Below are 13,751 nucleotides of genomic sequence, written 5' to 3' on the forward strand. Positions count from 1 at the left end.
AAATGTATTAGACCATTGCAACTATTTGAGTTTTAACTATCAATATTGTATTGTTGCCCTATAGAGAGTTTGAATACGTGTTATTTGGCAGAAATGCTGAATCTATTTGTCACACGAGAATCACGATTGCAATAAATGTGGTGATTTAATTTACTGGTCCAAAGCAGACAATTAATCAAAATGTACTGAGAGACCCACAGTGAGTTTCCAGCAGCGCACTAAGAAGGAAGCAGCTGTTCACAAAAACCCAGACCGGGGTTGGACTGCAAATGTGTCGCCATCTAGAGGAAAATACACATGCTTGCACTACTGTATATTATGCACGTGAAAATAGAAGATCAAGGAGGTAGTGGATAGCGGATACAATGCTTGAGAATCAGCATGTGATTCATCCATGAAATATGTGTATAAAAGCCTTTGACTTGCTATCACACAGGAAGAGAAATAGATGAAGCAGGTGAGGGCCTTGGAAACCATTAAATAACTGAGATGAAGGCCGGGAAAAGGGGGAAGTGACAGAGAATGGATTTGATTATGTAAACAATGTACACAAAGTGAATTATTCTGTCCCATTATCTGTACAGTCTCCTTCTGGCCATCCCCAAATCCAGATTCAAATCTAAAGAGTATATAACCAGTATGACAAGAGTATTGTTCTGTCATGGCTCCCACCCTCTGGAACCGTCTTCTCTTAGTTATAATAAATCCAGAATCCAGTTTGAAGAGGTGGTTTGAAAACGAACCTATTTCGTAAATATTTTAACTTGGTCCAGTTCTTATGGTTCCATTGTTTTTACAAATGTTATTGTTCTATTTGTGTTCTACTCTGTTATTTCCTATTTTTATCTCCCAGTTTTTCCTGAGCCACTGTCACATATGTACGTAATCTACTGGAACTAAGAGGGACACATTGTTTACATTGTATTTGACATTAAAAAGGTCAAAACCTACTGTTAATGGAAACCATCAAGTTAACAACTAGGTTGAGGAATAGTCTCGAGTCCTAGTACTTGGTCGTAGTAACATAAAAGTAAACACAAAGTAGTTTTACTTTAATTTACTACAGATGACTTATTTAGTTGGAACATGAGTGTAGGTGTAGCTACTGTAAATACAAGTACACAGCAGTACACCCGCCGCCATCACACCTACTGTACAAAGACTCGTGTAAACAGAACTAGCGCATATTGAATGTTGTATATTCAGACAACAACTGCATATTTACCTTCGCAGAGGGTTTGTGTTGTGCTGTGTAGCGCCACCATGTTTCCTGCCCCGTTATCCTCTCAGATGCGTTTAGCCCCACGAGTAAATATCACTGTAATTCAAGAGCTACGCAGAAGTACTTCAACCCGTGACTCTGTAAATGTACTGTTGATATTTAAAAGTAGTCAAATGAATAACAATAAATCTAGTTTAACGGACACATGTTGTTTTTGTTTGGTTTCGTGTGCGCGGACATGGTGCGACAGAATTAGCTAAACTGTTTACAGCTGTTAGCATCTGCTATAGCTGCGCTGCATTTTGGGACATTGTGGTCCATCAGCTGCTGGACTACAAACATGTAAAAGAATGACCATCTTTGGAATGACACAGACAACAAACCCACTTTGAATCATTTAGAGAAATTATGTTCTAACCTGGAATCAAGACCCTGAGTAACCTTCCAACAACATGGATATATCATTTAGATTAAGATTAAACTACTACATTTACAATTTAAACTTGTAGGATTTATATTAAGATTGAACATTTAGGTTTAAATTTCATATTCAAATTTAACATGCAGTTTTAACATTTCATATTTAGATTCAATATCTAGATTTAACATTTATATTAAGATTTCATATTTAGATTTAGCATTAAGATTTAACAGCTGTTTTTTTATGTTATTTTCATCAGGTGCCATTTAACAATTGGAGCCCTATAGCTATGACATCATTCAAAGTCTATTTGATGTCACTGTTGGCTCTTTTTATTCCAGTATATAAAAATAACTGTTACATCTAATATTGAGATGTGCGTTTCTTAGACAGGGTGCCTTTGATTGAAAGCATGCTGCAGGCCAACAGCCTCCTTGCTTTAACAATAAACTTTAAAATATATAAACTTTGCCTTAGCCTTACTGTAATTATTGGCACAGCTGTTAGTGTTGGTTCACTGGAAATCTGCCATAACCACCATCACACTGTAAATGGATGGAAGATGTTATGGCAAACGAAAAAGTTCAAACAATGTTAAAGTCTGGAAGCTTTTCTTTCTTACTTTGAACAAACCTGATCCAAATATGAACCGTAAGTTAATCCCTTCTGTTGGCTGATGTTGTGATATTTTTGAGTATGTTCTAAAAAGTTCAATAAAAAAACTTCACAATTATAAAATGAAGGAAGGCTTTTTGGTAGACGTGTGTTTGAGGCACTGCAGAGATAAAACAATAAAGTAATAACCAGTATTCCTGATGACTACACGAGTATAACCAGTTCACTATCCAGTGTCGCCATCCAGTGGCCATATGTCCAAAGTGCAGCAGGAACAGCAGGCAGAGGGGTGGAGACAGATTGAATTCGGAGGAAGAGAATTCAAAAGCTCTTCCTGGAAATAGTGGAGAACCCGCCACAACTTCACCACATGATATTTCTCAGAGAAAATGCGACACCGCTTCCCGGGATCGATCCCCGGTTTCATTCAGCCCGCCGCCCGCTCGCCCCCCCGATCCGTGAAACATCACGACCACTGCGCACATCGCATCCCACCCACGGCCGCAGATCCTCCGTGTCTTTCCTGTGCATCTTCCCCAACGTGTGGCCGAGATCGACAGCAGGCGATTGCGACACCGCCAACCTCCGGAGCCACCTTCCCGTAAACTCCTCCAGCCTGACCGTAAAAACACATGACATCACCGGCGGCTGCTGGCGGATGAACCCGGGTTATGAAACATCCGCCACATGATCCCGCTGCAACGTCCAAACTTATCCACCCTACGTGTGTGTGTGAGTGTGTGAAGTTACACATGTGTAGCCATGTGTGTGTGTGTGTTCGTGCAACGCGATCCGACCACAGCACAGCCTCGTGTTTGTGTGTCTGATTTAACAAACCCGGGTTTGTGCCCCTGCTCGCATGTTGATCGCGTGTCCTGGAGGATTTATGGACAGGATATTATAGTTCAGGTTGTATCCAATGGAGTCTCACTGCCCCCCCTCCCTCCTCCCCGCCACAGTTCTTAGGTAACACAGCCTCACATGTGATAAGAGTCATGCATCATGCCTACCTTGTATGTACAATCCCCCCAAAACCTGCCGGGGAGGTGGCTCGCTCCTTGTCGAAACAGATAAATAGTGGAAAATCTGCAAAGCACTCCATCTTCATGGATGACGCAGCCCCCTAAAATACCCCCCCCCCCCCAAATAAAAAATATGAAAGCCCATTGAACATCCATAGGTGCAATCGTCGACACGGGGAATAGGAGCTGCGTGTGTATACGCAGATAGATCCGAGCCCGGGCTGAGGAGACGTTCGCCCATGAGCAAGACATGCCCGGTGGACTCATCACTGATCTCGCATCCCTGCACAGTCCCGTCGCCTTTCCCGAACCATTGCACAGCGCTTTTCCTCCTGCTGAAGACCATCTGGGCAAAGAACCCGCCCGCTCCTGTTCTGTGGGCTGCGGAGGCAGAGAGGGTAGCAGTGGGCACAGATACCCTGGACCCCCACCCCCCCCCTCCCAGAAAAAACACCGCTGATATCCGTTTCCCAGACTGGCACGGTCCGCCGCGATCCCGAGCAGGCAGTCCTTCAAGAAATTGCGCAGTTTTTATTCCATTGAAACGGAGCCTCTCTTTCCCTTCGGTCCCCGTTGAAAGGCTGGTTCCCTTCCTCCTCCTCTCCCTCCCTCCGCTCCCTTTCTCTCTCCTTCCCTCTCTTCCCTCATGCAGGTTTATTTTCGGTGGAAGAGTCTTGGACATTAGCCGCCCCGCCTCCATAGTCACTGGCAAACACACGGTACAACTTGCCCAAATTCCACTATGAACTACTATTCAATAGAGAACAACTGGACCCCAGGTTTTTCCCCCTTATAACTGTTTGGCTCCAGAGCCAAGCTCCCAGTTGGAAGCAGTGACTGGACTGAAAGGGCCAAGAGTCACTCGAGGAATCAGAAGCTGATGCTTGGACATGTTTGGTAATCTTGTCATTTCCCATGGAACTTGAAATCTAGGGCAGGAGCTTGCTGGGAGATCCAGCTAAAGCACGAGGTAAACCCATAGAGCTGGGAAACAACCAGTTGGCTCTCAGGGGGGCTCAGGGGACCCCCACCTGCAGCCTGCTTTCCTTTGAGTGATACTAAGTCCATTAGAAGACAGCATCAATCCAACCTCTTGACCTCTGTAGCTGTAGATTTTCAAATGAACACCTTCCCCCATAATAAACGTTGGATTCTCTTATTACAGACATACGTCCTCAACATTCCTCCAGAATGTAGGAATTTATTGGACGAGCCTGTTTCTGAGCGGATAAGCAGATGGAAGGAGTTGGCTTCCAGTGACCTCAAGAAATAAATATTTCTGCGGACTGGGAGCTCCTGAAGACCTTGGCTCCGAAATAAAGAGTGAACAGTAACCACCTCGTACAAAACGACAAACATTGTAAAATTACATGATCACAGCAGCACCACCAAACGTTGGATACTGTATTTCTGCCCTGGAATACACACATCAAACGTATTAAACAGATACTACTACTAATCTAAATTCTAATTAACCATATCTAAAATACTATTTAAGCCACACAAGTAAAAAGTAGTAAAACAAATTCAGTTTCATTTAATCAAACACATTGCCTGTAAAATCGTCGCTGCAGATAAACCAGGTAGGATGAACACAAAGTTTTCTAGCTTCACTCTGCACCATAGACTGTTCGTAACAAGCTCTGCCCACAAACATCCAGCACACTAACAGTAAAAAGTGACAGCACATTGTAGAGTCGTTTCAGGAGGATGACCAGGAATAATTCTGAAGTAGCATTAACACCAACAGGCAGGTTGAGAACAGCCGCTCTCGTGTTGGAAAATGTTTCCACACTCCATTTGCATTCTAGTTCATTCCAACAGAAGCTTTTATCCATTAAATAACAGCTCGCGAGTCTGATATGTTTTTACAGCCAGGCCGGAGAACACGCCAATTTGAATTTGAATTCATCGTGTTGCTGTGAGTGCCCCCCCCCTCCATCTCCCACCCATCCAGAGACCACCAGAGACCCACACACACACAGACCTGGGCCTGATAAAGAAGCTCTTAAACCCCGAGGAAGTCTGTGTTCCGTCTTTCAGGGGGACAATCCTTAAGTCTGAATACAACCTTGAACCCAGGCCCCGCCTCCCTCTGGTCCCCCTCTCTCATTACTGGACCATTCTTCCTCCCGGCTCACTTTCTCCTGGGTCGTTCTCTTGTTTTTCTCTCCCTCCCTTTCAGGAGTCTGGGCTGAGTCCTTTCCAGTGGGGAAGTCCAGGCCTCCTCTCCCACAATGCTGACTCCAAACGTCTTGTCTGGGAAGCTTCATTAGAATTCATTTGTTTGAATAGGTTCATTTCTCCTTCAGTTGCTCCCTCCCTCCGTCCTCTTCTATTCAGCTTGGGGAAATGCATATTAGCATCAAAATATCCTTTACCTCAACTTGATTGACTGCACTGTTTGCATCTACACATGTGCCTGCGTGTGTGTGTTGTCACTGTGGAAAAATGTGTGTGTCGGACTGGGACAAAGACAGGGCTATTCAAATGTTCCCAAAATAAAAAGTATCATTTTTTGGTTTTAAAGATGTAAATAACTGGTCACATGGGTGTCTGGTTAATAAGTGCAGGAAGTGATATAGACTTAAAATAAATCTGGAAATTCAGTTTATTCCTAATTTACGATGACGTGATTTAGTGCTTAATTTTCACATATTTTATTCGTATCCCCAAATTGTCTATAACTCAGGTGCTTTGTCATTCCTGCTATGAAAAAATAGATGACGATGCATAACAGCTCATTAGATTACTAAGGAATTTACTGAGCACCACACTTACATTACCAGACAGCCACTTGAACCAGATGTTACAAAAGAGCAAGCTTCCAGTAAAACACTTCTCGGTAGGAAACTATTCCCAGTGTATGTTTGAGCAGGATAAAAGGGGGTCAGCATGGAAATAATGATGCAGGGCTGTGGAGAGGAGTGAATAATCGGTCAGACCTGACGGAGAGACTTAAACGAAAGAGAGGAGAAGAAAAGGAGCTTACCAGAATTGTGTCGGGCCAACTTCAAAACTGACAAAGAATGACTAAGGCCATTTATAGCTAAGCACATTTTCTGGTAAATACATCTTTCTCTCTTAAAGAACAAGTGATATTTTCTATTATATATATTTCCTGTACTATATCGAACCATTGTCCGTGTGGGGGTGTTCATATCAAGCCAGTTTCTTGTATCTTCCAGCTGTGAGTAGAATTTTAAACAGATTCTTATCTTCCTCGTCGTCTAGCTTTTTGTCTGAGCCGTGTGAGCTGGTCCACAGCCTGAGGTCCCTGGAATGCTTTCCTGTGCAAATGTGGCTCAGCTAATGTGCCGCTCTGGTTACCAGTGGCTGCCCACACCTGCTTCATGACACTAGTACTTGCGTACCGTGCTGCGAACGGATCGGGCCCAGTCTACATCCAGGATATGGTTAAACCTTACAACCCAGCCCGTCCACTCCGCACTGCATCAGCCAATCAGCGAGCTGCTCCCTCACTGCGAGGGACAGCTGCACATATATTGCACTTACATGTAGCACTATACAATTTTTTTTTTTTGGAGCAAATTGTACTTACTTGATTCTTGCTGTTCTGGGTTTGTACCCTAATGGTTGAATGCACTAATCTAAGATTATATGTTATACTTTTAGTAGCCTGTTTCTGTAATGGCTGGGGGCCTGGAGAGGTACCTACAATACATAAACTGTACACAGACATTAGAGAAATATTCAATTTATTTTTTTTAGTTATTTTGACTGACTGATAAACATCAGACTAATAATGAATGGCCTGTTCACACAAACACCTACTTGAAAGATCTCTGTCGATCTCAGCATACTGAGACATGTGCTTCCCCATACCCTTTCACAACATGGAGATGCACATCTCTTATGAATCTTTGCTACATGCACAAATATTATCTCTTAACCCTCAAGATAACAGTTGAGCCCTGTAAAGCAAGCAGACACAAAATGGCCGGAGACAGAGGAGCAGGCCGGCCAAAATTAAAGCCATGAGTCTGCAAGCTCAGAACTAATGACAGGCTGCCATGCCAAGGAGGGGCGGGGAAGAGAGGGATGCAGGGATGGATAAATAAAGAGGGCAGAGAGCCTGTGAGGGGCTGTTATTGCCGCTCGGACCAGATGTGGCACGAAGAGATAGAGAGAGGAAGAAGAGAGCCCACTGGAGAGAACAGCAGATGGGAGATGCACGAGGGATGAGAATGATGAGAATGAGAAGTGTGTGTGAAGGCCTTTAGATGTCCAGGCTCATGAGAAGAGCCGTCCCTCTCTTGATCCAGTGGTCCGGGGTCGCAGCTCCGGATTTGAGCTTTACTCCGACTACAAAAGATGCTCGACCGGCCCGGCCCGAACGCACTGGGAAATAGTAAACGGGACACAGGTACATAGCTGCACGCACACGCACACGCACACACACACACACACACACACACAAAAACAGAGTTTAGACAATGGAAACACAGGGCAATATAAAACAAAAAGAAAGTGGGTGGGATGCAGTAAGGCAATTCCAGTCACCTTTGCCCATCTTTGTGCGGTTCTCCACAGGTTTGAAGTGGATGGTGGGGATGGGACAGGACATCTGCATGGGCTCAGCTTCCAACAGGCAGGAGTTCCTCTTGTCCCAACCAGCCCCCTCCAGGAACAAACCTCGCACAAAGACCCCATCCTTGAGGGGGTGGGGAAGAAATAACAAGAGGAACAAGTAAGACGAGGAACTGTGTATAAAGCCAGACGACATGACAGCTCCCCAAAAGTGAGGCCAGAGCGTCTGGATCGCCCCTGGTGGCTGACTGCAGTATAGGTCATAAATCCTGCCTCCCTATGTTAGGAGATGGACCAAACCAAAGAGTTAGAACAGTAACAAATTTGTTTATATATGGTTATTAACATAGCTACTACTGCCCTTAATCTGGCTCTAAACGCAGAAGATGGCAGCATTCACATCCGGAATACTTTGGCTTCATTTCTGGATATTGGGAGGAAGTGGAGACGCATTGTCCACCTTCGTATAGTCTATGAGCCAGACATATAAACACTTGTTTGGAGGTGACATTTGCAAACAGCTTTCTAAAAATGTTGATGACAAACAGCCTTGCCCATTAGGTAATGCAACTGGGAGAGGAGGTGAGAGGGAGGGGTGAAAACAAGGGGGAAGGCTGCAGGAGAAAAGAAGGAAGAGGAGTAGGGAGGGAAGAGGCTAAGAGTAAGATGCAGGGCCGGGTCTAGGCAGGGGCAAGAGGGGGCCTGGCCCCCTCAAATAAATGTTGTGCCCTCTCAAACTAAATAGGGTTAGGGTTAGGGTTAGGCACAAAGCCACAATTCAAGATTTGTGGCTGCCCCCTCATACATGCCTGTCTAGACCTGGCCCATGGAGAAGAGACGGTAAGGGGAAGGAAATTGAAGAGGAAAAACCAGAGCGGCACAGAAAAGAGAAAAGAATGGGAAGCAGAGGGTCATGAGGAACAGAACATGGGAAGAAGAGAAGGGCAAAAGGGGAAATATGATGGAGGCAAGAGGGAAAGGAAAGAGGGAGGGAAGTAGAAGAATGGCAGGACAGGGAAGAGAGGCAAGTAAGCAAAGTAAGGTTTAAACAGAGGAATTCATACAGGGAAGGATCCAACAATGTAAAGTAAGTGAGAAGTAAAGAGCTACAATGACTGAAATACTGGAGTGGGAGCAACAAGACGTGAAAACATTTGACCTCCCTGTCAACATTAGCATTAAAAACTGCTTGGTATACAGATTAAAATGTGAGAGCAGATTTGTGAAACGAGAAAAGAGGCACGAATCAGCGGGCTTCTCTGAACGAAGGGGAAAACCCACACTGTCGATGTTTAAGTAGCAATGAAAAATGTGTTGGAAAGTGCTGCTGACAGCTGAAAGGAAAAGGTGGTCTGATGGCAGGCTTATGGAAACCTGTATGGAAATGTGTGTGTGTGCGGGGAGTCACCTTGGGCGGGTACAGGAGGTTGCTGTCATCTACAGTGGACACTATAAACTCCCAGGACAATGTGTCCACTGATATCTGCAAAGACAGTTTCACAGCACATTAACACATGATCCCTATAACTCAAGAAGATCTACATTTATTGAAACAGAGCTATATTAAAAGTGTTTTTCCTCAAAACACCCAGATATGAATACATTTCTGTTGGATAAAGTGTTTCTTGTGGTGGTTGTCAGCTGTGAGATGCTAAGAGTTAGAGAATGAATGTATGGACTCAAGAGGAGACAGGGAAAAGAGGGCTTTAGAAACAGGTTGCATTTGGCTGAGCAGCATCAGCATCTGTTTCCCAGGCTGTTTTTTAAATGTGTCTAATATGTGCAGTGAAGATTAAACAGGGAACACATTGCCGACCCAATAACTGACACAAATTGAAAACTGAATATTTGCTGCCATGAAAACCTGCTGTGGTTTTAATTTAGTCAATTTTACAGTTTAATCTTCAGTTGTAAAATCAGATTGTCCCTTTGAAAAGCAACCTGGGTAAATTCAGAAATGTACAATCTCAAACAAGACTATCCAAGCAGTGTGAGCTTGTGTGAGTGTCTCTCTGGCTCTGTGAATGGGACTAAGGGTAATCTCACGTTATGCTGTCGAGCGTAAGACTGCAGCACGCCGGTGAGGAAGCCATTTGGAGAGGTGAAGCCGGAGAGCCAGAACAACTTGGGGGGCTGGGCCATCTCTGCCCAGCGTGCAAACTGATTGACTCGCTGGCAAAGATCCCTGGTCCACGCTGCCAGAGGCTTCAGTGAGGGGTATGTCTAGTGGACAGAGAGAGAGAGTGAGTGAGTTAGAGAGAGAGAGAGAGACAGCAAATCTACAGTCATTTCATGCTTCCAGCTGTTGGCAGCTACACATAATGGGAAAAAGCTCAGTACAAAGCAGTAAGTACTGAGCAATGATGGCCTGCAAGTCTTACCAACACACACACAGGGATCGGGGAAGGAGGAACTGTCAAATAATACCTTAAAATGAGATATCAGTGTCAACTTTACAAAATGCAAAGTTCAAAATGCAAATACTGGATTAAATGTAGAAACAAGAAAGAATCACAACAAGACTGACAAGCTGTTGGTCAGTCAACTGATTCACACAAATATCCTCATCAAAATCAGAAGTGACACTGACTGGTGAGCAGAGCCGCTGGCACACAATTTCACTTCATAAATCTTAACAGTGTTAAACAGAACATCCTCATTATGTGTCACATGCTTTGTTTGATTTTGGCATTAGGTTCGAGGCACAATGAGAAGGCAAAGTAGACAAGAAGCAAAAAGGAGCTGGACACAGGGAAAGAAAAGACAGAGAGAAAGATGAGATGAAATAGAAAGAAAAGAGAGAAAGACAGAGTTGTCTAGTGTACAAGCAGCAGTAGTAAGCCCCCGGCCAGAGCACACTGGGCTCAGAGTGTCTTTAACAAAGTGGAACATTGGACTTGGAAGGTTCACTTTGTCTATTAAACTACACACACATGGTTTGTTTAGTCACTAAGGAACAAGGTATCCACCTGATTAACAGCTACTCACTGATAGAAAACACACATAGAGTGACAAATACATATGCACGCATGCTTTCTTGCACAGTATGTAATGAGGACAGAATGAGGCACTTCAAGATAAACAAGAAGTGCCCCCGAATGACTCCTGCTCAGTGGACACACACGCACACGCACACGCACACACGCACACACACACACACACACACACACAGACTTGAACAGTAGCCAGAATCTTTTCTAGCCCCTTGACCTGAGCTCACAGCAGCCTGTGTTCTCTCTCAACTGTAAAGAGAGGTCCAGTGATAATGAAGCCAGAAAGGAGCATTTGGACAGAATGACAGCTGGAACACGGCCAGAGCCCCATCAATGTGTGTGTGTGTGTGTATATGTGTGTGTGTGTCTGTGGTTGGACACAGCCAGAGGAGAACAATAGATGTGTGTCTGTGCAGCCGGGCAGAGTGATGGATAAATACACCTTTAATAACAGACCAGTGAGTCAGTACAGAGACAGGCCTGCAGCTGCTGGACTGGCTGAAGACAGCAGGAGAGATGAGTGTTGATCTGATCACAATCACCAGATCAATACACAAGAATCCTAAGCGGCTCTCACAACAGAAATCCATCATATTTGTTTTAGAGAGAAAGACTTGGATGGAAATATAGTCCTATTAAATAATAGAAAAATACACATAGCCGTGTGTCTATATTGAAAAATGGAAATACTCTTCATTATAAAGAACAGCCAAGCCATTAAAAGCCTCTATTTGTTTAGCTGTTTATCTTGGAAGGTGTCATGCTTTGCTCCCTTTATCAAAGCATTCTTTTTTTAAATTCCATCCTTACTCAACACAGTCTTTTTTGTCTTGTGTTATTTTGGTGCACTCCAAAGAGAGTGCCGTCTCAACATTATTGATCCTCGAAGCACTCCTTCATTCTAGTCGGAGTCTCCCCACTTTAAGTAAGTAGAGGAAGGCAGCAGGTGCAGGCTCACTTCTCACTTCAGGAGGTGGTCTCACTGTACGTGTGATGTACGTGTGATTTATTTATTGTATATAAGTGCAAGAGAGAGGTGGAGAACACTTCAAACAGAATAAATGGAGGCAGTAAACCCTAGGTGTGCCTCAAAAGAATGTGTGTTAAAAGACTGAGTTATAGTGTGTGCGTGTGTGTGTGTGTGTCTGGCACCTTCTCCCACAGCGGTGGCACACGAGCGTCATAGATGCAGTTGAAGGTCTCCTCCAAGCTGGGTGACATCACCACTAAGCCTTTGATCGCTTTCTCCAGCTCCAGCAGGGACGACCTAACACACACAGACACACACAGTTGAACCAACACATCAGTGATATTAACCCCCTTTTATTGTAGCTGCTTAGTCGTCACTGCTTCCTAACCTCAATCTACTAGAATCACCCAGCGCTCAGACATCGAGACACAAAAACAAGCGGGCTGGGTAATTTTGCAACATTTTCATTTTAGGCAAGCAACATCATATATTCTGAGTTGTGGCAGTGATGATATTTGATTATTTCTATAACTATAACATTTTGATGCTGGGGCCTACTCGTGTTGCAGGTTTGCTGTTTTCTCATCTCTCTCTTATAGAGGGGTGAAATAAAGTCTGCATGGTCCAGTACCACTAAAAGATCAATTGCCAGAAATAAGGGACAACAGCTGGCTGCCAAAAATACAATACAATACCCTTATTATAATTGATTTTCCAACAAAGCACACTTCTTATGTTAGGTCAATATAAAACCATTAGCTTTATCATTCTAAATAATTCCACAGAACATAATCTGCTGGCTACCGTCAACTAACGACACAGACAGCAAACAAGCTATGTGACCTCCATGGGAACTGTAAAGTCTGGCATGGTAATGTGTGCAAATCAGTGCTTCAAAGGGAGCGTTTGATTTGTTCTACCCTAACACATTCTTTATTAATGCCATTTGTACTGGATAAATGGTTCAACCAAGCAGGAGGAGGATATAAAGGTTGTGGTAGTTGTACTGACAAGAACCTGAACCTACTTCCACCCCTGCTTTTATGTTACGCTCTGTTCGTTATCTCTAATTAACATGGTAAACAGCCAGCTGAACAAGACAAACGGAAAGAAAGGACAGAAGACAGATTCACAGAGAGTTCATACATGATGGTGGCCAGCAGCAAGTTGTATCTCTGGATCTCTTGGAGCAGCACCACATTGAGAGGTAAAGAGTTGTCCTGGAGGAGGGACGTTATGCTCTCGTAGTTAATCAATGCTGGAATCTTCCCACGGACGTCAGCCAACAGCTCTAATACCTGGAAGCACCAATGAAACATTGTAGAGAAGCAGATGAGATTAGTTAGCATACAAAGGCAAGGCGGACGTACTGGGTCGGATCATGGAGCAGCATAAAATCAGATCACTTATAAAAGCTCAGGCTGAGACTCACATAGAGCTTCTAATATTATTCCAACAGGCACAAGAGACAGAACCAAATGAGCTGGCAAATCACTGACAGCCACCGGTCAGACTAACACCTCCTAATTGGGGCTATTACAGTACCATAGCATGTAAAGTATATTTTATAACAGACAAACTACTGCCACTGCTAAACAACGGCCAGTCAAACAACAGGTGGTTTCAATGGAAACCACAGAACTGGCAAATGTTTTTAGAGGAAACCCGAGAGATGATGCTTCTTTAATTTAAGCAAAACAAGTCATTTGAGTCAGTCAACTCACGTTTGACCAATTTATTGCAACAGCCGAACATAGTTAGAGCTTGGCTTGTAGGCTTCGACCTCCTCACAATCGTATATAGGAGAGCATTGATTTAATGGGGAGTGATGTGCAAATATTGCTAAGCTCCCTGTTGGAGCCTACAGGCGGATGCTGGGGTGGTGGAGGGGCTAAATCAACAGGCAGTGAGTGACGCAGGGCAGCAGAGGCATACACATGTAAAGGGAGAGCTGGGA

General features: G+C 44.0%; 2 protein-coding genes across 3 annotated transcripts in view; both read right to left on the reverse strand.

Annotated features, from left to right (window-relative positions):
• The window catches only part of kdm6ba (lysine (K)-specific demethylase 6B, a), an 86,190-nt gene extending 82,790 nt beyond the window's left edge, over positions 1-3,400 (reverse strand). The window contains exon 1 of one of the 2 annotated variants that reach the window (XM_053415738.1): positions 3,269-3,400. The gene's annotated coding sequence lies outside the window, so the exon portion shown is untranslated. Of the gene's footprint in view, positions 1-1,225; positions 1,492-3,268 lie in introns of those variants that run through there. The other variant, XM_053415740.1, reaches the window with a different exon arrangement.
• A 4,001-nt stretch (positions 3,401-7,401) lies between these two features.
• Positions 7,402-13,751, reverse strand: part of dnah2 (dynein, axonemal, heavy chain 2) — a 55,493-nt gene continuing 49,143 nt past the window's right edge. The window contains exons 82-87 of the mRNA XM_053416221.1: positions 12,941-13,092; positions 11,977-12,091; positions 9,878-10,054; positions 9,240-9,314; positions 7,805-7,955; positions 7,402-7,675 (exon numbers count right to left, since the gene is read on the reverse strand). Of these exons, the coding sequence (XP_053272196.1) occupies positions 7,521-7,675; positions 7,805-7,955; positions 9,240-9,314; positions 9,878-10,054; positions 11,977-12,091; positions 12,941-13,092 (825 nt within the window). The 3' untranslated portion in view covers positions 7,402-7,520. The remainder of the gene's footprint in view (positions 7,676-7,804; positions 7,956-9,239; positions 9,315-9,877; positions 10,055-11,976; positions 12,092-12,940; positions 13,093-13,751) is intronic.

This window comes from Pleuronectes platessa, chromosome 23 (assembly GCF_947347685.1).
Source record: "Pleuronectes platessa chromosome 23, fPlePla1.1, whole genome shotgun sequence".
NCBI classification, from domain to species: domain Eukaryota; kingdom Metazoa; phylum Chordata; class Actinopteri; order Pleuronectiformes; family Pleuronectidae; genus Pleuronectes; species Pleuronectes platessa.